At 42.3% G+C, this 23,841-nt stretch overlaps 2 protein-coding genes across 3 annotated transcripts; both read right to left on the bottom strand.

Moving 5' to 3' along the window:
- Positions 1 to 730: 730 nt before the first annotated feature.
- On the bottom strand, positions 731 to 13,078 carry LOC139550182 (death-associated protein kinase 3-like). Of its 2 annotated transcripts, XM_071360882.1 has the most exons (12): positions 12,967 to 13,078; positions 11,893 to 11,988; positions 7,710 to 7,839; positions 7,494 to 7,585; positions 7,141 to 7,279; positions 6,740 to 6,869; positions 5,919 to 5,967; positions 5,765 to 5,791; positions 5,324 to 5,476; positions 5,015 to 5,060; positions 3,010 to 3,221; positions 731 to 2,888 (listed from the first exon to the last, which is right to left on the bottom strand). In XM_071360882.1, the coding sequence occupies exons 2-12, from the start codon at positions 11,952 to 11,954 to the stop codon at positions 2,573 to 2,575; spliced, it is 1,356 nt and encodes a 451-aa protein (XP_071216983.1). In that variant the 5' UTR covers positions 11,955 to 11,988; positions 12,967 to 13,078; the 3' UTR covers positions 731 to 2,572. The 2 variants fall into 2 exon arrangements, with proteins under 2 accessions (XP_071216983.1, XP_071216984.1); XM_071360883.1 differs by lacking the exon at positions 12,967 to 13,078 and having other exon boundaries at positions 735 to 2,888; positions 11,893 to 12,000.
- Positions 13,079 to 13,282: 204 nt separating this feature from the next.
- Positions 13,283 to 17,645, bottom strand: LOC139550183 (U6 snRNA-associated Sm-like protein LSm7). The gene is made up of 4 exons (XM_071360884.1): positions 17,542 to 17,645; positions 14,617 to 14,719; positions 14,329 to 14,400; positions 13,283 to 14,031 (listed from the first exon to the last, which is right to left on the bottom strand). The coding sequence occupies exons 1-4, from the start codon at positions 17,545 to 17,547 to the stop codon at positions 13,889 to 13,891; spliced, it is 324 nt and encodes a 107-aa protein (XP_071216985.1). The 5' UTR covers positions 17,548 to 17,645; the 3' UTR covers positions 13,283 to 13,888.
- Positions 17,646 to 23,841: the final 6,196 nt, after the last annotated feature.

The following is a 23,841-nucleotide window of genomic DNA, read 5'->3' as shown; positions in this document are numbered from 1 at the left end:
TAAGCCTTATCCGAGCCAGAACAGTCCATAGGGACTGGAGCCCATCTCCTGTTTCTGTAGTGTGAGGCAGTGTGCTTTACAAGTACACCCCCTGGACAGGAGGCTTGTACCCAGAGGGAGGAACTCACTGGGAACGGATGTCAGTTCAACATTTGAGTTGTCAACTAACATGAAATCAACCAAAAAAGGTCCCCCTTTATTGGCTTTAGGTTTAAAATTGGTTGAAAATAGATAAGTCCCTTCAGGTTTTCCATATTGATTCAGCGTCATCACGTTGGTTGTTTTGGTTGAAACGACATGGAAACAACGCTGATTCAACCTGTTTTTTGCCCAGTGGGAAGCTTTACTGCTAAGCAGGCAGGCACCCTGTGGTCCACACACCTTTTGGGCTACCTTGCACTGGCACACTGTGGTCCACACCTTCTGGGCTACCTTGCCCTGGCACACATCACAGTGAGGGACACCACGGGGTCAGCAGCACTGCCATCAACAGGTTACAGCACGCCCCGGACGACTTTCCTGTAAGACCAAGCCACGTTGTCGAGGGGAACAGGGGTAGCGTTGAATGACAAAGATTATATTCCTTAGTTCTGAGTTACTATGGAAACAGAGAGAGACAAGTTCCATAAGCTTCAGGTGGAAGGATCCTTTTTTTATGTCCAAAAAAAAGCTGAGAAATCTGGACCTGCTAAATCTCAAAAATGGACAGAAAAAATATACACCAGAAAAGTTCCTTTAGGTTATGAGTTTATTTGAAACAAAACCCCATCTAAATATGTCATCATTCAAACTTAACAATACATACCATTATACGTTTTGGGTACATAAAAAAAAGAAGAAGAAATGATTGAATGGGAAATAGTTTGGAACACGGCTATATTTAAGTGCAAAATAGTATATTAAACTAGGGAAATGTACAGTACATAGAGTTCTATGTGGAACATGGAATGTGATGCATAGATTTAAGACCAACTCATGGAATGTCTGTAGTGTGGGGCTATGGTCATAGCGACAGAAGCCGGACTAAAATAATCATTCAAATATAGTAGCAGATATACATGCAGATCATTTGGTATGAGGCTACTGTGCAATAGTTGTATTCGAAAGGGCCGGTTTCCCCCAGACACAGATTAAAGCTAAATACTGAACTAAAATGCTATTTTCTCAATGGAGATTCTCCATTGTTTTTATTCCAGGGTTAGGCTTAATCTGTGTCCGGGAAACTGGCCTAAAACGTTTTGGAGGGACAGTCACTAGACTTCCATTATTCATGAAGAGGTTTAGACATTACTACACACCTGATTTAGCTCATGTATAGGCAATAAGGTGTTCAATGTACAGGCTGCGTGCAAGTTGCAAAACAGGTTTGTACAATCCATTTTAAGACGACTCTCTTCACACGTAAGAGAACCATTAGTATTTATATAGTATAAATATATAGTATATAGTATCTGCATCTGTCTGTAGCTTCGCATCGCAGTACAACAAGACGGTTGTTGAGTGTCTATAAGATTAACTTCAAAATGGAATCTCCCTATAACACACGTTCTATTGTTTCTACTATGTTGTTGTTACTTATAACCAGGGTGGTTCCAGCCCTGAATGCTGATTGGCTGACAGTCGTGGTATATCAGACTGTATACCACGGGTATGACGAAACATTTGTTTTTACTGCTCTAATTACTTAGGTAACCAGTTTTTTTTTTAAGGCACCTTGGGGGTTTGTGGTATATGGCCAATATACCACGGCTAAGGACTGTGTCCAGGCACTCCGCGTTGCATCGTGTGTAAGAACAGCCCTTAGCCACGGTATACTGGCCGTATACCACACCCCCTCGGGCCTTATTGGTTAATCATAGTCAGCTGTTAATGATAAATATCCCTTTAAGTATGGGGCTAAAAACTATAGGAGAATTATTGCAGGTGCAGAAAACCTGTATCACCATCTTAATAACCAAATATACTGCAAAAATGAATCACAATCTTTACCATTTTCAACGTTATGAAATAATTGAGAAAATACTGGAATGGACATTCTTTAAACACATATTTTGTTGATTAAATGTATTCATAGTAGGGAGGGACTCTATACATCGTTGGTAGTCTCATTAGAAAGGGAAGATGGGGAGGGGGGATCATTTCTCCTAATCAAATGTCTGAGGGGTTAGCATCATGGCTTATGATCAGGGGCCAGAGTTTTCCCTCACCAGAAAAACTCCGGGCCTTTGTTCTGAATCTAATGACAGCTGGTATATAAGACCGTTGTCTGTACCGGGGCATGACCAGGTCAGTGATACTAGAAGCCAGGCTGGCCTCGGGGCGTGACCAGGTCAGTGATACTAGAAGCCAGGCTGGCCTCGGGGCATGACCAGGTCAGTGATACTAGAAGCCAGGCTGGCCTCGGGGCATGACCAGGTCGGTGATACTAGAAGCCAGGCTGGCCTCGGGGCATAACCAGGTCAGTGATACTAGAAGCCAGGCTGGCCTAAGGGCATGACCAGGTCAGTGATACTAGAAGCCAGGCTGGCCTCAGGGCATGACCAGGTCAGTGATACTAGAAGCCAGGCTGGCCTCAGGGCATGACGAGGCTGTCCTTCTCCTTCTCTATCCCCCTGACCAGCTCCTCCACCCAGTGCACCTCAGACGCCACCTGTTCTGCCAGGACCTCGTAACGGTTCTCCAGACGGCCAAACTTCCTCTTGAGGGCGTTAGCAGCCAGCATGGTGGCGCGTGCGTCCTCCTGACTCTGCCTGCGCTGGGCCTGGGTACGCTGCAGCTCCTGGCGGATGTGACCCAGGTCGCTGGCGATGCTCTGGTTCTCCTCCTTGTACCAGCCCTCCTTCTCCTCGTAGATAGACAGGAGAGCAGCCACGTCCTCCCGGCACGACCTGGAGAAGTCAGGTTAGAATGTATGGAATGCGTATGTTGTATCCAATACATTCATTTTTTATAATCAAATTAAAATGATGAATCCATCCATCCATCTATCTATTCATCCCTCCCTCTCACCTCTGGTTTTGTTCCAGGTCTCTCAGCCCCTCCTCAGCAGCAGCGATCTCCTCCAGCACCTGGGAGAAGCGTTCGAAGTTGACGTAGGTGTTGTTGGGGGGCATGGAGGAGTGGGACTTGATAGTATACTCCTTTAGACGCGTGGTCTTCAGACGCCTGCGCTCCGGCTTCTTCCCGCTCTCCTCCTGGCGCACGTTCCGCCTCTTGATCACCTGGGAGGAGAGGAGCGTTAATGGATAGTAGATAAAGGGGGTCAAAAACCATCAGTAAAGGGTCACAATAAACCATCAGTAAAGCGGCAGTAAACCATCAGTAAAGCGTCACAGTAAACCATCAGTAAAGCGTCACAGTAAACCACCAGTAAAGGGTCACAGTAACCCATCAGTAAAGAGTCACAGTAACCCATCAGTAAAGCGTCACAGTAACCCATCAGTAAAGCGTCACAGTAAACCATCAGTAAAGGGTCACAGTAAACCATCAGTAAAGGGTCACAGTAAACCATCAGTAAAGGGTCACAGTAAACCATCAGTAAAGGGTCACAGTAAACCATCAGTAAAGCGTCAGTAAACCATCAGTAAAGGGTCACAGTAAACCATCAGTAAAGCGGCAGTAAACCATCAGTAAAGCGTCACAGTAAACCATCAGTAAAGCGTCACAGTAAACCATCAGTAAAGCGTCACAGTAAACCATCAGTAAAGCGGCAGTAAACCATCAGTAAAGCGGCAGTAAACCATCAGTAAAGCGGCAGTAAACCATCAGTAAAGCGTCACAGTAAACCACCAGTAAAGTGTCACAGTAAACCACCAGTAAAGCGGCAGTAAACCATCAGTAAAGCGTCAGTAAACCATCAGTAAAGCGTCGCAGTAAACCATCAGTAAAGCGTCGCAGTAAACCATCAGTAAAGCGTCAGTAAACCATCAGTAAAGCGTCAGTAAACCATCAGTAAAGCGTCAGTAAACCATCAGTAAAGCGTCAGTAAACCATCAGTAAAGCGTCACAGTAAACCATCAGTAAAGCGTCACAGTAAACCATCAGTAAAGCATCACAGTAAACCATCAGTAAAGTGGCAGTAAACCATCAGTAAAGCATCAGTAAAGTGGCAGTAAACCATCAGTAAAGCATCACAGTAAACCATCAGTAAAGCATCACAGTAAACCATCAGTAAAGCGTCACAGTAAACCATCAGTAAAGCGTCACAGTAAACCATCAGTAAAGCGTCACAGTAAACCATCAGTAAAGCGTCACAGTAAACCATCAGTAAAGCGTCACAGTAAACCATCAGTAAAGCGTCACAGTAAACCATCAGTAAAGCGTCACAGTAAACCATCAGTAAAGCGTCACAGTAAACCATCAGTAAAGCGTCACAGTAAACCATCAGTAAAGCGTCACAGTAAACCATCAGTAAAGCGTCACAGTAAACCATCAGTAAAGTGGCAGTAAACCATCAGTAAAGTGGCAGTAAACCATCAGTAAAGCGTCGCAGTAAACCATCAGTAAAGCGTCGCAGTAAACCATCAGTAAAGCGTCACAGTAAACCATCAGTAAAGCGTCACAGTAAACCATCAGTAAAGCGTCACAGTAAACCATCAGTAAAGCGTCACAGTAAACCATCAGTAAAGCGTCACAGTAAACCATCAGTAAAGCGTCACAGTAAACCATCAGTAAAGCGTCACAGTAAACCATCAGTAAAGCGTCACAGTAAACCATCAGTAAAGCGTCACAGTAAACCATCAGTAAAGCGTCACAGTAAACCATCAGTAAAGCGTCACAGTAAACCATCAGTAAAGCGTCACAGTAAACCATCAGTAAAGCGTCACAGTAAACCATCAGTAAAGCGTCACAGTAAACCATCAGTAAAGCGTCACAGTAAACCATCAGTAAAGCGGCAGTAAACCAGGTGCTAAAAGCTAACAGTTGCTTTATAAGTGGAAGAGGGCAAAGGGATAGTCCCACATTTGGGATGAGTAAGATGTAAAATATGTGTGAGATGGCGAGAGATGTCTACCTTGATCCAGGGATGCTGAAGGCTGTCATCGATGGTCATCCTCTTCCTGGAGAAATAAGAGATGAAAAATAATCAATTATTACTTTCTGCTTTACTGTCATGCCTTAGTAATTGCAATAATATAATTTCCACTGAAGACCAAAGTTCTCCAAGGCTATGGTGCGGATTCAGTAAACGTTCATCTTTTGCTAGAGTCCCTACAATGATATATTAACTAATAAGACAAACAAAAGCAAATAGTTACTGTCATGTCCCTGTGTTGTTCTAAGTATTCCCAGGCCTGTTGTATCCACAGTAAACCAGCCTTACTTGGGATCCTTGACCAGCAGGCGTCTGATGAAGTCCTTGGCCAGCTCACTGGTATTGCTGAAGTACTCCTCGTCAAAGTCATAGTTGACAGCAGAGATGTTGGTCAGAGTCTCCTGCTTGGTCTCCCCCAGGAACGGAGAGGCACCACTCAAACTGAGGAAGACCAACAGCATGTTGAGAACACTCAACCTAAGGTTAAACAAGTGGTATCGTACCATCTTTTAGGCCATGGCCAAATATTAAATACAATCTCTTATTTGCTATTTCATCATGTAAATGATTGGATTGCTCAGAAATAACATTCACTTGTGTAGTTCTCCATTTTGTAAAACAGGTACAGAATATGATAAAAAATGTCTGTAGATTTAGAAATAATCTAACAATGTTTGACACGGTTTATGTCGCTCAACTGACACCATTATAATGTGAAGCAGTACTTACAGAATGTATGTGATAACTCCAATACTCCTGGAGAAACAAGAGGACATCAAATTAGTGAGATTTACCTTAAGGGTAAAGAAAAACAAGAAAAACAACAATAACAAAAAGTTCTCAAAATCAGAAAAACATTTAAAATAATCTTAGTTTATTTTACCACATGTCAGCCTCCAGTCCGAGGGGTTCATAGTTGACTATCTCTGGAGCTGTAAAACAAGCAGGATTATTAGAACCCAGATGGTCTTCAGGCAGATCTCAACACACAGACCTCCACTTATTAAAACAAATATGAAGGAATATTTTCCCCATTCCATAACATTAAACTCATTGTGGAATTATTTTAATTTTAAAGCTATACGGGCCACCCGAGTGGCGCAGCTGTCTGAGGCACTGCATCGCAGTGTTGCGGCTTCACTACAGACCTGGGGTTCAAACCCAGGCTGTGTCACAACCCCAGGCTGTGTCACAACCGGCCATGACCGTGTGTCCCATATGGAGGCAGACAATTGGCCCAGCGTTGTCCGGGTTAGGGGAAGGTTTGGCCCGGGGGGGGCTTTACTTGGCTCATCGTGCTCTAGCGACTCCTTGTGGCGGGCCGGGCGCCTGCAGGCTGACTTCGGTCCTCAGTTGAGCGGTGTTTCCTCCGACACATTGGTGCGGCTGGCTTCCGGGTTAAGCAGGCGGATGAAAAGAAGCGTGACTTGGTGAGTCATATTTCGGAGGACGCATGACTCAACCTTAACCTCTCCCGAGCCCGTTGGGGAGTTGCAGTGATGAGACAAGATAGAAATCACAAAATTTGGGAGAAAAAGGAGTTCAAATAACGAAAAATTTAAAATAATAGTATGTTTTAATAATAGTATGTTTTAATAAGGAAAATGTATATGTAGGAGCGTCTCACACATAACAAAATATACGTGGAACACTTAATTGCTATTATTATTAATACATATTACAAACATATCTCTATGGTCTCACCAACAAACTCTGGCGTTCCAAAGATATTCTTAAACTCATTTCCAGCTTTGATCTGATGAGCGATGCCAAAGTCGATGAGTTTGATCCTGGGGTTGGGGACGTTCTTATCAAGCAGCATGATGTTCTCTGGCTACGGCACAAACAAACATTTCACAATGCAGATAATAATACAATACAGATGTTTTTTTTAAAGACACCAAACTTTATATTTCTCAAATGCTGGAAATCTTTTGGACGTTTTCACTGACGTTCCAATGACTCAAAACAGTCTATCAAGTTATACATTGAGTGAGGAGTCGGAGCGCTCCAGTAGGAGTTTAAAGGAATACGTCAAGTCAAGATGGAACTTTAGTTTACAATGCCAGCCTGGCTTCTCTTTTCCCAGCCTCCACCCTACCCACCTTCAGGTCAAAGTGAGCGATGCGTTTGGAGTGTAAATAGTGGACCCCGTCCAGGATCTGTTTGAGGAACTGTGTGGCCTCCTCCTCTGTTAGAGACTCCTTCTCTGCCAGGAAGTCAAATAGTTCCCCTCCAGACACTCTGGAATACACCACAGAACAGTATTCAAAAAGTATTCTATTTTTATCAATATACTGTTTGAGTACAGGTCTGGGCCTGTATTCAGAACGAGTCTCAGACGAATGCTGCTTTAGGATCAGTTTAGCCTTTTAGATCATAGTGAATCAGATTACAAGGACGGGGGGGGGCTGATCCTAGATCAACCCCAAATATCAACTGGTGTAGCTCTACTCACAGCTCCAGGATGAGGATGACGTCCGTCTTGTTCTCGAAGATGTCGTGCAGCGTGATGATGTTGCTGTGCTGGATCTCTCTCAGAATGTTCACCTTGAATTTCATTTGATTTATTTGATTATTAAAAAAGGCATATAAAGCTGGTCCAGCCAGTACATACAATGATTGAGGATAAAACGCAAAGCCTGAATTCTTATTTCCATTGTGGTTCTCTCACCTCCCTCTCGATCTCCTCGCGGCTCACGCCCCGGCGGCTGGACGACAGGCGACGCTTCTTGATTAACTTGGCGGCGTACTCCGAGCCAGAACTCTTGTCTTTACACTTCCGTACGATGGCGAATTGTCCACTAGGAGAGGTAATGAGGATGATGATGATAGATAGTATAATATGTACATAAACATAGGAAACAAGAAAGAGTGACTGGGCCAAATTCAGATAGCTAATCCGGGGAAAATCCTGATTTAAAGCGATAAATTCTTGACAACAAATTGTATAGGCTAGTGTTCACTGGAAGCATTGCAACACACTGGCTGGCCATTTCATTTCATGTAATAAGATAAAGACCTTTTTTTTTATTATAAACATTTACACCTAACATCAGAGGGTGAGGGTTAGGGCCATTCCCCCCAGAAATGTCCAGGAACTTGCAGGTGCCTTGGTGGTAGAGTGGGGTAACATCTCACAGCAAGAACTGGCAAATCTTGTGCAGTCCATGAGGAGATGCACTGCAGTACTTAATGTAGATGGTGGCCACACCAGATACTGACTGTTACTTTTGATTTTGACCCCCCCCCTTTGTTCAGGGACACATTATTCCATTTCTGTTAGTCACATGTCTATGGAACTTGTTCAGTTTACATCTCAGTTGTTGAATCTTATGTTCATACAAATATTTACACGTGTTAAGTTTGCTGAAAACAAACGCAGTTGACAGTGGGGGGGACTTTTCTTTTTTTGCTGAGTTCATAAATACTGCATTCCTGAGGGTCTATCCGTTCCTAAAGTTAAGTCTACAGCGCCTCTCTATCTGCACAGAACTGAATGTTCTGCTCTGCCATTTAATGTACGTCTGCAAGCCCTTTCTGAGCAAACTCAGTCCCCCCCAGCAAGACCATACCTAGAGCCATAGAGGAAACAAACAGCTAGACTACACCTAACAAACAGCTAGACTACGCCTAAAACAGCTCATAAACAGCTAGACAAAACCTAGGGGCATAAAGAGGAAATAAACGCATAGAAAGGCAATGATGTCATTCTTCTTCTGCTGCAACACTGCAGAAAACAAAACTACTTCCATATAAAGGTAGGAAATCAGGTTATTGTGTCCCAAATGGCACCCTATTCATTTTATAGTGCACTACTTTAGCCCTATGGTCTCTGATCTAAAGTAGTGCGCTATGTAAGGAATAGGTTACCATTTGGAACAAATTCAGGTTTAATCCTGTAGAAACGCATGACTCATTCTAGTGTTCCGGCTCTGTTTAGTTTATAAGGACTTGTTATTAAAAACACAGAGCAGGCTTGCATAACAGGACAGAGAGCTCTACACTGTTGAATAAACAGTCCCACAAATACACTGGGAATTTGCCAACGGATGTTTTCATCCAGCTATGTGATTTCAAGTCAACTAAGTGGTATTTGGATTGTATCATTAGGAGAGCCCAACAAACAATATTTAAGATCTTTGTAGAAATATAGTGCTTCACTTGACATACAATAGTTACTAAAGGTGGGGGCCTCCCGAGTGGTGCAGTGGTCTAAGGTACTGCATTGCAGTGCTAGCTGTGCCACTAGAGATTCTGAGTCTCCCGGCCACAACCGGGAGACTCATGGGGCGGTGCACAATTGGCCCAGCGTCATCCGAGTTAGGCCGGCAGGGATGTCCTTGTCCCATCGCGCACTAGCGACTCCTGTTGCGACATGGTCGCCAGGGGTACAGTGTTCCCTCCGACACATTGGTAGGCCTGGCTTCCGGGTTAATCGGGTATTGTGTAAAGATGCAGTGCGGCTTGGTTGGGTTGTGTTTCGGAGGACGCACGGCTCTCGACCTTCACCTCTCCCGAGTCCGTACGGGAGTTGCAGCGATGTGACAAGACTAACTACCAATTGGATACAACGAAATTGGGGAGAGAAAGGGGTAAATCAAATAAAAAAACTATTAAAAAATGTAGTTAAAAGTGAAGAGAGATCTGTACTCATTAGAGTACGCTCCTGCTGTTTTCAACTCTCTAGAGACAGCAGGAGCGGTAGAGATACTCTTAATGATCGGCTATGAAAAGCCAACTGACATTTACTCCTGAGGTGCTGACTTGCTGCACCCTCGACAACTACTGTGATTATTATTATTTGACCATGCTGGTCATTTATGAACATTTGAACATCTTGGCCATGTTCTGTTATAATCTCCACCCGGCACAGCCAGAAGAGGACTGGCCACCCCTCATAGCCTGGTTCCTCTCTAGGTTCCTTCCTAGGTTTTGGCCTTTCTAGGGAATTTTTCCTAGCCACCGTGCTTCTACACCTGCATTGCTTGCTGTTTGGGGTTTTAGGCTGGGTTTCTGTACAGCACTTTGAGATATCAGCTGATGTAAGAAGGGCTATATAAATACATTTGATTGATTTAGAGGACGATAAATTAGGGCCGATTTCAAGTTTTCATAAGAATCGGTAATCGGCATTTTTGGACGCCGATTATGACCGATTACATTGCACTCCACGAGGAGACTGCATGGCAGGCTGACTACCTGTTATGCGAGTGCAGCAAGGAGCCAAGGTAAGTTGCTAGCTAGCATTAAACTTAACTTATAAAAAACAATCAATCTTAACATTATCACTAGTTAAGTACACATGGTTGATGATATTACTAGTTTAACTAGCTTGTCCTGCGTTGCATACAATCAATGCGGTGCCTGTTAATTTATCATCGAATCTCAGCCTACTTCGCCAAACGGGTGATGATTTAACAAGAGCATTCGCGAAAAAAGCACTGTCGTTGCACCAATGTACCTAATAATAAACATCAGTGCCTTTCTTAAAATCAATACACAAGTATATATATTTTTTAAACCTGCATATTTAGTTAAAAGAAATTCATGTTTGCAGGCAATATTAACTAGGGAAATTGTGTCACTTCTCTTGCGTTCTGTGCAAGCAGAGTCAGGGTATACGCAGCAGTTTGGGCCGCCTGGCTCGTTGCGAACTGTGTGAAGACCATTTCTTCCTAACAAAGACCGTAGTTAATTTGCCAGAATTTTACATAAATTATGACATAACATTGAAGGTTGTGCAATGTAACAGCAATATTTAGACTAAGGGGTGCGACCCATTCGATAAAATACGGAACGGTTCCATATTTCACTGAAAGAATAAACGTTTTGTTTTCTAAATGATAGTTTCCGGATTTGACCATATTAATGACCTAAGGCTCGTATTTCTGTGTGTTTATTATATTATAATGAAGTCTATGATTTGATATTTGATAGAGCAGTCTGACAGAGGTGGTAGGCAGCAGCAGGCTCGTAAGCGTTCATTCAAACAGCACTTTCCTGCGTTTGCCAGCAGCTCTTCGCAATGCTTGAAGCACAGCGCTGTTTATGACTTCAAGCCTATCGACTCCAGAGATTAGGCTGGCAATACTATAGTGCCTATAAGAACATCCAATAGTCAAAGGTAAATGAAATACAAATGGTATAGAGAAATCGTCCTATAATTCCTATAATAACTACAACCTAAAACTTCTTAACTGGGAATATTGAAGACTCATGTTAAAAGGCACCACCAGCTTTCATATGTTCTCATGTTCTGAGCAAGGAACTTAAACGTTAGCTTTTTTACATTTTACATGGCACATATTGCACTTTTACTTTCTTCTCCAACACTGTGTTTTTGCATTATTTAAACCAAATTGAACATGTTTCATTATTTATTTGAGACTAAATTGATTTTATTTCTGTATTATATTAAGTTAAAATAAAAAGTGTTCATTCAGTATTGTTGTAATTGTCATTATTACAAATATATAGATAAAAATCGTCCGATTAATCGGTATCGGCTTTTTTTGGTCCTCCAATAATCGGCATAGGCGTTGAAAAATCATAATCGGTCGACCTCTAGTACTCATACATCCTAACACTTAATTAAAAACATATGAATCAGTAGGCAACAGAGGAGGCTGGTGGGTTGCGCTATAGGAGGACAGGCTCATTGTAATGGCTGGAATAGAATACATGGAATGGTAGGCACATTTAATTGCATTGGCCCAGTGTGCCTCATGCTGGGTAGGAGTTTTCCTCAATCATCCTAAAAGTACAAATTCTGCCCACTGAGAGCTGAATCAAGTCTGCTTCGTATCCTCCTCCAGCAACACTGTACAGACAGACAGACACAGGTCAGATCTTACCTCCCCAGCTCCTCCCCCATATCATAGAACGCCTCCACATCCTCTTGTCTGAAGCCAGCCATGGTCTGACTGGGTTGCTGCTGATAGAAGTTGTGTCTTGAATCACAGAACAGGGAAACATGATTATTAGTACCTGCCAAGGAAATTGAGACCCATAACATGGCAACGATAGACTTATGTGATGCTGACATGAGCAAAAATAGATCAAATACATACTACACGTCATAGATTGACAATAGGCATGCCATAGGCTGCATCATTTAGCCACAAGGGGGGTCAATAGAATCAGTTTACACACATACAGTAAATTGATGTAACTATTTGACCCTGAACAAATTCACCCCCAACCAATGATGTGCATAACCTTCCCCCCCTCAAAAGTGGTCGTCCTTATTTGGCCAAAGTCAACACCGCAGAGTTGCTAGGTTTCGACTCCACCCACATATGTGATGAACATCGTGGAGTTGAGAAGGAAAACTTGGCTAGTAGGAGTAAGAACTCCGCATAGCAGTCTTACTTACGTCATCTTCTTCCATCAACTAACTGATTAAAGGGTCTCACTGCGGTTTTAACATTAGATAACCGTTTGCTACTCAGATTGAGAAACAATGGTTTCGTGTTGTTACCGGAAATAGTATGGATTAACATTACACCGCAAAATTTATTTTTTTGTTGACAAGTATAAAAACTGAACTTTAGCCATATGTAGCTAACTAGCTGCTAACTGGCTAGCTACCGTTCGGAGTCTGGAGAAGTGAGCTAGTGGGATACGGCTAACTTTTTCCTAGAAATAACAACAAACATTAAACCCCAAACTCTTGCCGTGATAATGGGTCGTGGCAAAACCAAAATCTAAAGAAAATATAGCTAAATTTGACAAAACTTGCTGGTAATACTATATATTAGATAGCTAGCTAATGTGCTAGCTAGCTACATGAACTAATTCACTAACGTTAACTAGCGAACAGGATTCGAACTTAGCGCTCATCAATTTCTTTATAACGTCAGTCGACACCTATATTGTAGTTTATCGTTCCTTACTCTGTCTATAAAAATTACAAGTCAGATACTTACATTATAACTGGCTACGGGTCCTGCATTCCTCTCCTGAGTCAAATTTCCGGTGGTTGAAGAAAATTACAGCACTTTTGAGACAGGAGGATGGACCATATGGAATGACATCACACTGACTTCATCGTTGTGCGTGCTCAAGTTTGAACACGAAAAAGCAATTATGACTGTCTGAAAGAGCAATGGACTTAGATTTTCTCAATAAAAAAAAAGCTGAAATGTATCTGTCAAATAGCTTCAATAAATCCCAATTATTTACTCCAATTGGGCCGTATTCTAGACGTTCAAAGACGATACAAAACACTGAAGACACACATCATTAAAGAAAATAGTACATTTATTACATTTGTAATGTAAAAACATAATATGCCATATCGTTCAAACCTGGCCTGACTTAGGGAAAACCATAGTAAAAAGTTTTTTTTTTTTATGTTTACCATCAGAGCAAAAATATGTTTTCACTTATCTAGTCAGAGAATCTAGTCAGAGAACCCCCCCCCCCCCCCAAACAAAATAACATTTAAACCACTATTCTTCATTTCTAAACAGAACACATGCTTATCACACCATTTCATACTGCCTACTACATCAACATTCAGGCTGGTGACACCAATCAAACTACAACAAAATAATTTTCCTGATTATAGGGACTGTGTGTGTGGGGCAGATGGGAGTGAACGTGAAATGCACCTCGGGTAGAAGGGGCAGGGGAGAATAGTAGCGAATCAAAATAATATTTCCTTGATTCCTCACGTCCTACTACCTTAACACATATTGGAGCAAACGATCTGAGGTTCCTCCCCTCGGATGTTCTTGTCCAAAGAAGGAAGCAAGGAGAGGACTTGAGGAATCAAGGAAATACAATTAAGATTCACCCAAGGAACTGGGCTACTGTGAGTTAATCAAGAGGAATAAGGCTGGCGGACTATCCATCCTGCTGTTGTATGAAGGGGTTGGGGATGGCCTCCATGCCGTCCTGAGGACAGATGAGCACCACTGAGGTCCCTCGACACACCACAAGGCCCAGCTGTCGCGTGTCCTCGGTCAGCTTGAACTGGTCGTCAGGGTCTGGAAATAACAAATCAAACAAAATTGTATTGGAGGAGGAAGTGGCAATACAGGTCAGAGGTAATTGATAGTATGTGAAACTCCACCATGAATGATCCAGCAGAACCTTCTTTATAAAATGGCAAATGATACGACCTTGGTTTCATTGTCGATTTTTTTTAAACTGAAGGGCAACATCACAGATATGTTTTCCATTGCATTGTTTGGGCAACAGTCTCCTCACCGACCAGGAGTGCATTTTCACATTGTAGAAGTGATATGAGATCATACAAGCAAGTCTTAGTTTCTGCTACATACCTCGCAAGTACTCGATGGTGCTGTCCAATACCAGGTTCAAAAGGGGGTCAAACCCCTTTAGGACTCCACTGGCTGACACAAAGAAATAAGGATTATTATCTTGAATGGAAGCAAGGAGAAAAACAGTAAAGAAGATGGGGACAGTGGCCTGTCATGGAACAGCATTTCCAAACAGGCAAAAGGTTGCCAGTGTTCTCTTTTGGAAGCCGCAAGTCCCACAGTATTTTTTCGTTTTTCAGGTTTTAACATAGCAATGAAATGGACTAAGTTTTATCTGCACTGATTTACCCTCTCGTCCTCCCTGGAACTTGACACGGATTTGTTTATCGATGTACTTGGACAGGTCAAAGATGCTCTCCTTCTTTTTCTTCTCTCCTTCCTTGTTTCTGTCCTGAAAGGAAAATATTCAGTAGAATTTAGGATTGAACCCTATAGTCTAATCATACCATCAAGGGCCGTAGCCCTTTCAGTTTTATCCAATTTGTATACTGAAAATGTAGATGTGTTTATTTGACACAAATAATAATTATTTCAATAGGAGTACTTGATGTGGCAAAAACTGACAGGGCTGGACATGGCCCATTATAAATGGCCCATTATAAATCTCAATCTGGATCAGGTGGGTACCATTTGAAAGCTTGTTCTATTGCCAACATGAGTTATAAAATATGATGTTACAGTGTTAGGCATTCACAGGGAAATTCTGAGATACCGACCCGAATTTTGGTGCACATAGACAAGAGTCATGAGAATCATGAGCGCATTCAGGTGTGTGTTCGGCCGCAAATCATCTTCACAATAGACAATAACTATGTTCAGAACAACCCAGGGTATGATGTCATCTAACTGTACATCAAACATAGTGATTATAAACATTGGCACTGTATGTGACATGAGTTTTATGATATGGAAATGTGAATTGCATTTGGAATCACAGGTGTTTGGCTTGCTTGTACGACAACAAAGTGGTATTTATTATAGTCCTCAACATCTCATCTTTCAAAATACACAAGAGATCCTCTTAAATTTACAGCATTTCCCTCCCTCAGACAAAAACATTAGTCAGCGTGATGGGGGCAACTTCTTGTAGTGTGAAGTGCTCATCTTCAGAGTGGCTGTCAGTAAAAACCCACACTCTGATGTGATTTATAGCACGTTACTGTAAAGCACGTTACTGTAAAGCACGGTGTCAAACTCAATCCATGGAGGGCCGAGTGTCTGTGGGTTTTCACTCTTCCCTTTTACGCAATTGATGAATTTAGGCCACTAATTAGTAAGGAACTCATCACACCTGGTTGTCTAGGGCTTAATTGAAAGGAAAAACCCCAAAACGTGCAGACACTAGGCCCTCCATGGAATGAGTTTGACACCCCTGTGTTCCAATGTATGTGCTTATAAGTGCCCAAATCAGTCATGTTCAACTTTGAATCGACAGTATAGGCCAGGCAAATTCAAATCTGATCCTTGAAGCCAGTTCCACTGCTGATTGTCATTGTTCCCCTCTAATCAAGGACTGATTTAGACCTGTGACACCAGGTGGGTGCAATTATCAGGTAGAAAATAAAACCTGGAGTGTACTATTAAGCCAATTCGGTTGCAAAACCTGGAATGTGTTGGAGCGTGTGGAGTCTGAGCGTCACAAGAAGCAGTCTTATTCAGATTTTTTGTGTGTTTTAAGACTCAAAGATATTGGAGTGGAATGATTCCTGTATGGATTGTTGAACCAGGGCACCTATCGAGGGAGTTATTTCTAGGGTGGCAAAAGAAGTGGTGCAAGAAGTATGATAACTAAAGACAGATGGAGTGATTGATGCACGTCGACTGAGTGGCAGGGAAGAAACAAGGGTAGTAAATCCACCACGACCCAGTGACTGTTCCACATCAAGCGAGGGTTCGTGAAATGTTACATGTTAAAGGTGGACTTTGTATAATTTATTGCAATGGTCATAAACTGTATAGCACAAGAGGAGAAGTCGGAGAAAATCGTAATCATTGTGAATGCAGCCAATTGTTTCTTGGGTCTTCGTAATGTCACAGCCGAGGCCTTGCAAGAAGTCTTGTCGCTGAATGTTCCACCCTCTGAGGCTCCTGAGCCTGTGTAGGGATGTATTTTGGAATGTACTGTGATTGAAGTGGGAGGGGATTTTGTTTTAACGTCTTATTGTCGTTTTTTCCCCTTTCCTGTAATGATTCTTATTTTCTTGTTAAAATACCTCATCCAGCTGGTGGCGGTAATGCATCATTAACATTGGATGCCAACCGCCGTTACACCCCAATAGAAGAAGCAGATTAAGGGAAGACGAGGTTTGAAGTGATTTAACAGAAAACAGTTTCTAAAATGAAGTCTAAAGATTATGGGGAGAGAAACTGGGGTACGAACATGGCATGATATTATTTAGCACGCTGATGTTGACAACAATATATTCGCGGTTACACCTAACGCTAGCAAATATCTCAACACACCATCTCGCTAGCAGTGGTCAGAATACTGTAGTTCAATTTGAAAAGGGGAATTTCTATTTGAAGAACTAGAAAACAAATGGAGTTGGGTTTTAGATTAAGTTATTTAAGAAATCGACTCGGACATTTTTTGCGGCTACCCTTTAGTAGTCTCCCGAGTTGGCCACTAGTATGCGTGTTAATTTACCACCATTTTATGGCTATTTAGAACTTTTGACACCCTTGGATCAACGCGGTGTGCAACATCCTAAATTGGCCGAAAATATGAAAACGTTCGTGGAAAATGTTGGTTAAAAAAAGTACGCATTCTTCGCCATTAAAGCTATTAAGGAGGTAAATGCCTTTGCAGCCTGAATGGATGATGGTTTATGTACGAGCAGGTCCACGGCGAACACGAGTTTATTACCGGGAATGTAGATTAGCGCCCATGCACTATGTAGTCTAACGTAATGTTGCAGGTTTTGCAGAATATATTGTCATCCGTTTCGACCGCCAAATCGGGTATTGGCTCTTTTTTTTCTCAAGTGATATTTTGTAATTTCTCTTTGTTTGACATTCCTTTTCTTTGTCGGTGTCATTAACACGATGCTGTCTGAAAAGCACGCTTGCAAATGTCCCTACTCTGCCCTCTCTTGCACTTGCTAGATAACATAATATTGTAGCTAGATTGAGAGGCACGCAATTGCTAAGTAATAATAAATACAGTAAATAACGACGTTTTAGATACGTTCATGGAAGATATGATCGACTCACCGCCATTTTGAAACTGTTCCAGCCACGCCTCTCGAACTCCAACCTTTTTCTTCTACTTTGTTGGTATTATGGCGGTCCGCAAACACATTTATACGTGCATACCGCCACCTATTGTATTGGCTGTGTATCAGCCTACTATTATGTTGAATGAATTCATTACACTTTGAAAAATGTGCCCTACCATCTAACCCTGCACTCATTAAAACCTCACCACTATTCCACTACTTTGGCCCCATCTGAACCTACTCCAGGCCAGCAGCCTGGGAGGACGGGACACTATCGTTAAACATCTTGTAATTAATCTGCTGTAAAATCTTGTACACCCAAGTACTTATCTGCAGTTGCCACCACATCCGTCCTCTGTGATTTAAATTCCATTCCTGCAGTACATGTACGGCAGAAAACCAACCTTACCGAAGCACATCTATCACTCTTTATTGGCCTCTGCCTACTCACAGGGATCCTCTTGGGATCCCTCACCCTGGACCCATTTTCTTCTACTACTCTCTTCACTGTCTCCGCATACGTCACTTTCTGCACAATTAACTGATCCTGGCAACCTCAACCTGCCTTTCTCTCACCGTACACCTCTGATCTCCAGCATCATGGGTACCCTTACAGTTTACACACAACATTTCCCACAGACACTACACATTCCTTTGTCTCATGTCCTCCTGCACACTTCTCACATCTAGGAATCCCCCTCCTACACACTGCTGCCACGTGACCATAAGCTTGGCACCTAGAACACTGTAATGGACTCAGGACAAAAGTTCTCACGGGATAACTAACACATCTTGACTTGACTTTATCTGACTCTGCATAAAAATAAAAAAAACTCTGTCGTACAGACGGTGTCTTCTCTGTTTCATCACATTCTCCAACGAGTCTGCCACACCAAACGGCGTGCGTCACAGACACCGGGATTCTTCAACTTCAGTTGATCCTCCTCAACACTTAACGCCACTCCAGTTATCACTCCGTGCTCTGGAGAAGAACGCAAGTCACAGTTCTTGTCCCCAGTTGCGTGGTGTGGGGCTCACTCTCCCTCTGAACAGCAGACATGCAAAAAAATCAACACAATTCCACATTCCCCAACCTCTTCTCCACCCAACCTGACACCACATATGGATCTGCCATCTCACTCCAACTGGACCTGAGTCATCTTTGTATAAAAAAATAAATATTTCACCTTTATTTAACAAGTACTTCTAACTTGGAACCTCATGTACAAACACAAATTTTCCCCTCATAGGTATACACTCTGGAATACTAAAGACATAAAATACAAAAACAAGTCTTTATTTTTCCAGAACTGGTTTGACAACATTATTTTGGTTAAACAATTATTGAATAATGATGGAACTATATGATTATCCAGAATTTATTAGAACACACAATGTTACATTCACTCCTGAGGAGTATCAAATAGTTGCTAGAGCTGTCCCTAAAGGTGCTATTCTTCTCTTAGGAGAATATAACAATACTCCGAGTGCAACTGTTGAGGATTTTGTAGCCTCAATACAATTAGAAGGAATTTACATTTTAAACTATAAATGTAATAACATGTATATAAGGAAACTATGTCAATATGTTACTATTCCCTCTGCTAAAATGTACTGGAATGCAGCCCTAGGACAAGTGAACTGGAACAAAGTTTCGTTATCTGGTAAATATTGTATATCTAATAAGGTGAAAGAAGTATCATACAAACTCATTCATAGAATCTACCCTGTAAAGACCTTTATTATACACAGATTTAAAATAGCTATTGATAACAAATGTGTATTTTGTGGTTATGACCCAGAAACTCTTGACCATTTATTTTGGAACTGCTCTTATGTCAAATGATTTTGGAGTGAGTTAGATTTTATTTTAAAAGAAACTATTAATGTTAATTTGAAAGACTCTGATATTATGTTTTATTGTGATCCAAATGATATGGACCCTGATTTAACTTTCATTGTTCATTTGTTTATCTTTCATGGAAGATTCTTTGTCCATAAAATGAAGTGGACAAACCCCTCTTCACATTATTTAAGATAGAATTTAAATATTATTTTGAAATGATCAGTAAAAAAGCAATACCATAAAAGTATTTAACAAATTGAAAATGAATCTTGATATGTAATACCCCTGTCTGTTAGGTTTACTATCCAGGTCTGTACCCAAACAATTTGAACATCTACTTTTAAAAATCCACCTCTCTAAAAACAAGTCCCTCACTGTTGCCGCCTGCTATAGACCACCCTCTGCCCCCAGCTGTGCTCTGGACACCATATGTGAACTGATTGCCCCCCATCTATCTTCAGAGCTCGTGCTGCTAGGTGACCTAAACTGGGACATGCTTAACACCACAGCCATCCTACAATCTAAGTTTGATGCCCTCAATCTCACACAAATTATCAATGAACCTACCAGGTACCACCCCAAAGTCGTAAACACGGGCACCCTCATAGATATCATCCTAACCAACTTGCCCTCTAACTACACCTCTGCTGTTTTCAACCAAGATCTCAGCGATCACTACCTCATTGCCTGCATCCGTAATGAGTCAGCGGTCAAACGACCTCCACTCATCACTGTCAAACGCTCCCTGAAACACTTCAGCGAGCAGGCCTTTCTAATCGACCTGGCCCGGGTATCCTGGAAGGATATTGACCTCATCCCGTCAGTAGAGGATGCCTGGTTATTTTTTTTAAATGCCTTCCTCACCATCTTAAATAAGCATGCCCCATTCAAGAAATTTAGAACCAGGAACAGATATAGCCCTTGGTTCTCTCCAGACCTGACTGCCCTTAACCAACACAAAAACATCCTGTGGCGTTCTGCATTAGCATCGAACAGCCCCCGTGATATGCAACTTTTCAGGGAAGTTAGAAACCAATATACACAGGCAGTTAGAAAAGCCAAGGCTATCTTTTTCAAGCAGAAATTTGCTTCCTGCAACACAAACTCAAAAAAGTTCTGGGACACTGTAAAGTCCATGGAGAATAAGAACACCTCCTCCCAGCTGCCCACTGCACTGAGGAAACTCTGTCACCACCGATAAATCCACTATAATTGAGAATTTCAATAAGCATTTTTCTACGGCTGGCCATGCTTTCCACCTGGCTACCCCTACCCCGGTCAACAGCACTGCACCCCCCACAGCAACTCGCCCAAGCCTTCCCCATTTCTCCTTCTCCCAAATCCAGTCAGCTGATGTTCTGAAAGAGCTGCAAAATCTGGACCCCTACAAATCAGCCGGGCTAGACAATCTGGACCCTCTCCTTCTAAAATTATCTGCCGAAATTGTTGCAACCCATATTACTAGCCTGTTCAATCTTCCCAAAGATTGGAAAGCAGCTGCGGTCATCCCCCTCTTCAAAGGGGGGGACACTCTTGACCCAAACTGCTACAGACCTATATCTATCCTACCCTGCCTTTCTAAGGTCTTCGAAAGCCAAGTCAACAAACAGATTACAGACCATTTCGAATCCCACCGCACCTTCTCCGCTATGCAATCTGGTTTCAGAGCTGGTCATGGGTGCACCTCAGCCACGCTCAAGGTCCTAAACGATATCTTAACCGACATCGATAAGAAGCAATACTTATCTTGGGCCGAATCTCTTCTCTGTATACATCAATGATGTCGCTCTTGCTGCTGGTGAGTCTCTGATCCACCTCTACGCAGGCGACACCATTCTGTATACTTCTGGCCCTTCTTTGGACACTGTTAACAACCCTCCAGACGAGCTTCAATGCCATACAACACTCCTTCCGTGGCCTCCAACTGCTCTTAAATACAAGTAAAACTAAACGCATGCTCTTCAACCGATCGCTGCCTGCACCTGCCAGCCCGTCCAGCATCACTACTCTGGACGGTTCTGAGTTAGAATATGTGGACAACTACAAATACCTAGGTGTCTGGTTAGACTGTAAACTCTCCTTCCAGACTCACATCAAACATCTCCAATCCAAAGTTAAATCTAGAATTGGCTTCCTATTTCGCAACAAAGCATCCATCACTCATGCTGCCAAACATACCCTCGTAAAACTGACCATCCTACCGATCCTCGACTTCGGCGATGTCATTTAAAAAATAGCCTCCAATACCCTACTCAATAAATTGGATGCAGTCTATCACAGTGCCATCCGTTTTGTCACCAAAGCCCCATATACTACCCACCACTGCGACCTGTACGCTCTCGTTGGCTGGGCCTCGCTTCATACTCGTCGCCAAACCCACTGGCTCCAGGTCATCTACAAGCCCCTGCTAGGTAAAGTCCCTCCTTATCTCAGCTCGCTGGTCACCATAGCAGCACCCACCTGTAACACGCGCTCCAGCAGGTATATCTCTCTGGTCACCCCCAAAGCCAATTCTACTTTGGCCACCTCTCCTTCCAGTTCTCTGCTGCCAATGACTGGAACGAACTACAAAAATGTCTGAAACTGGAAACACTTATCTCCCTCACTAGCTTTAAGCACCAACTGTCAGAGCAGCTCACAGGTTACTGCACCTGTACATAGCCCATCTATAATTTAGGCCAAACAACTACCTCTTCCCTTACTGTATTTATTTTGCTCCTTTGCACCCCATTATTTATATTTCTACTTTGCACATTCTTCCACTGCAAATCTACCATTCCAGTGTTTTACTTGCTATATTGTATTTACTTCGCCACCATGGCTTTTTTTTGCCTTTACCTCCCTTATCTCACCTCGTATACAATGTGAGCAAATATATTTATTGTTCTATTGTATTATTGACTGTATGTTTGTTTTACTCCATGTGTAACTCTGTGTTGTTGTATGTGTCGAACTGCTTTGCTTTATCTTGGCCAGGTCGCAATTGTAAATGAGAACTTGTTCTCAACTTGCCTACCTGGTTAAATAAAATGTGAAATATATATATATTTTTAAAGTACTCTTGTTTGTATATTTCAGTTTTTTTGTATTTGTTGTGTTCATAATAAAAAAAATATATATATATTGTAAATCACAAGTTTAGCTAGCAAGGCAACTTAGTGGCTCGCAGGCATGAGTTATGTGAGCTGGGCAATTAGCTTTCAGAATGCGATTGTTGGCACTGCTCAATAACTGGTAAACGGAGAGGTGTTTTCCAAAGTTGACATTGGCATTATCTGCTGCATAGGCTGTGATGTGTCTTATATCCAGTTCATGTTTTTCCAGACAGTTCATCAGAACTTGATGTATGCCATTTGCGGTTTCATCATTGTCTTCATAAAAGTCAAATAACTTGCGCTGCACTCCATCAGAGAAATATCTCACGCACAATGGAAACGTGTTTCTATTTCCCTTGTTTGAGGCATCACTGGCAAATGAGAAATACACGGGCTCGCCTTCGGTCGGGGACAGATCATCCAAAATATCCCGGCACAGTATTTGGTCCTAAAACATTCACTGTAATCATCCCCACTTTCGTTCCTCCCAAGTGCATCTTCTTCCCAACATTTGAGTCACGAAGCAAAGCACCTTTGAGCTTAACAAGACAGTCGGTGCTGTTGTAGCGGAGTCCGTGTTTAACCGTATGTTACACATACGAGGCTTCACTTTCCGCGATTTTGTTATTTTCACGAAGAATGCACCGATATTGCTAGCACCTTTAGTTAGCGTGGCCTTCTTGTGCATTTCTGTGGATGCAGGCTGAGTTACATCATTCTCCCCTCCATGGCCTATTGAGAATTCCCGACGGCATAAAGTACATAAAGCTTTCGTCGAGTCACCACTGACAGCCTTAATAACCCACGTCTTTTTTTGCTTCCCATTGTTTGTTGTAGCTGCAGTCTTTTCTTTTTTTGCAGGTTTATCCATGATATTTCCTTGATATGCCAAACCGACCGGACAACAACAGAAATTGCTTTGCAGGAATTTGGCGCGTTTACGCTATACTGTGATTGGATGAATATACGGGACAAGGGAGGTCCCGTATGGGACAAACCAATTTAGCCCAATATAAGGGACATCCCGGCTAATACAGGACAGTTGGCAACCCCAAACGTTGGTCCAGTAACCGAAAAGTCGCTGGTTCAAATCCCCAAGAGGCTTTTTTCACCTAGTCTGATGTGCCCATGAGCAAGGCACTAACTGCTTCATGGTCGTGGTCAAAAATGGCTAATCCCTGGCTCTGACCCCACTCTCCAAGTGAGTCTCGGGGAGTGGGATATACAAAAAATATATATTTCCAATTCACACATGTACATGAGTGAAATAGGACAAATGTAAGCACCCGCCTAATTATGTTATCTAGTATGCTGACCACTAAATTATAGAAGCTGACAGAAAACCTCTGGAATT

Source organism: Salvelinus alpinus, chromosome 23 (genome assembly GCF_045679555.1).
Source record: "Salvelinus alpinus chromosome 23, SLU_Salpinus.1, whole genome shotgun sequence".
Classification (NCBI taxonomy): Eukaryota; Metazoa; Chordata; class Actinopteri; order Salmoniformes; family Salmonidae; genus Salvelinus; species Salvelinus alpinus.
Note: the sequence above shows the minus strand (reverse complement) of the source record. Positions and strands in the feature narration are given on the sequence as shown.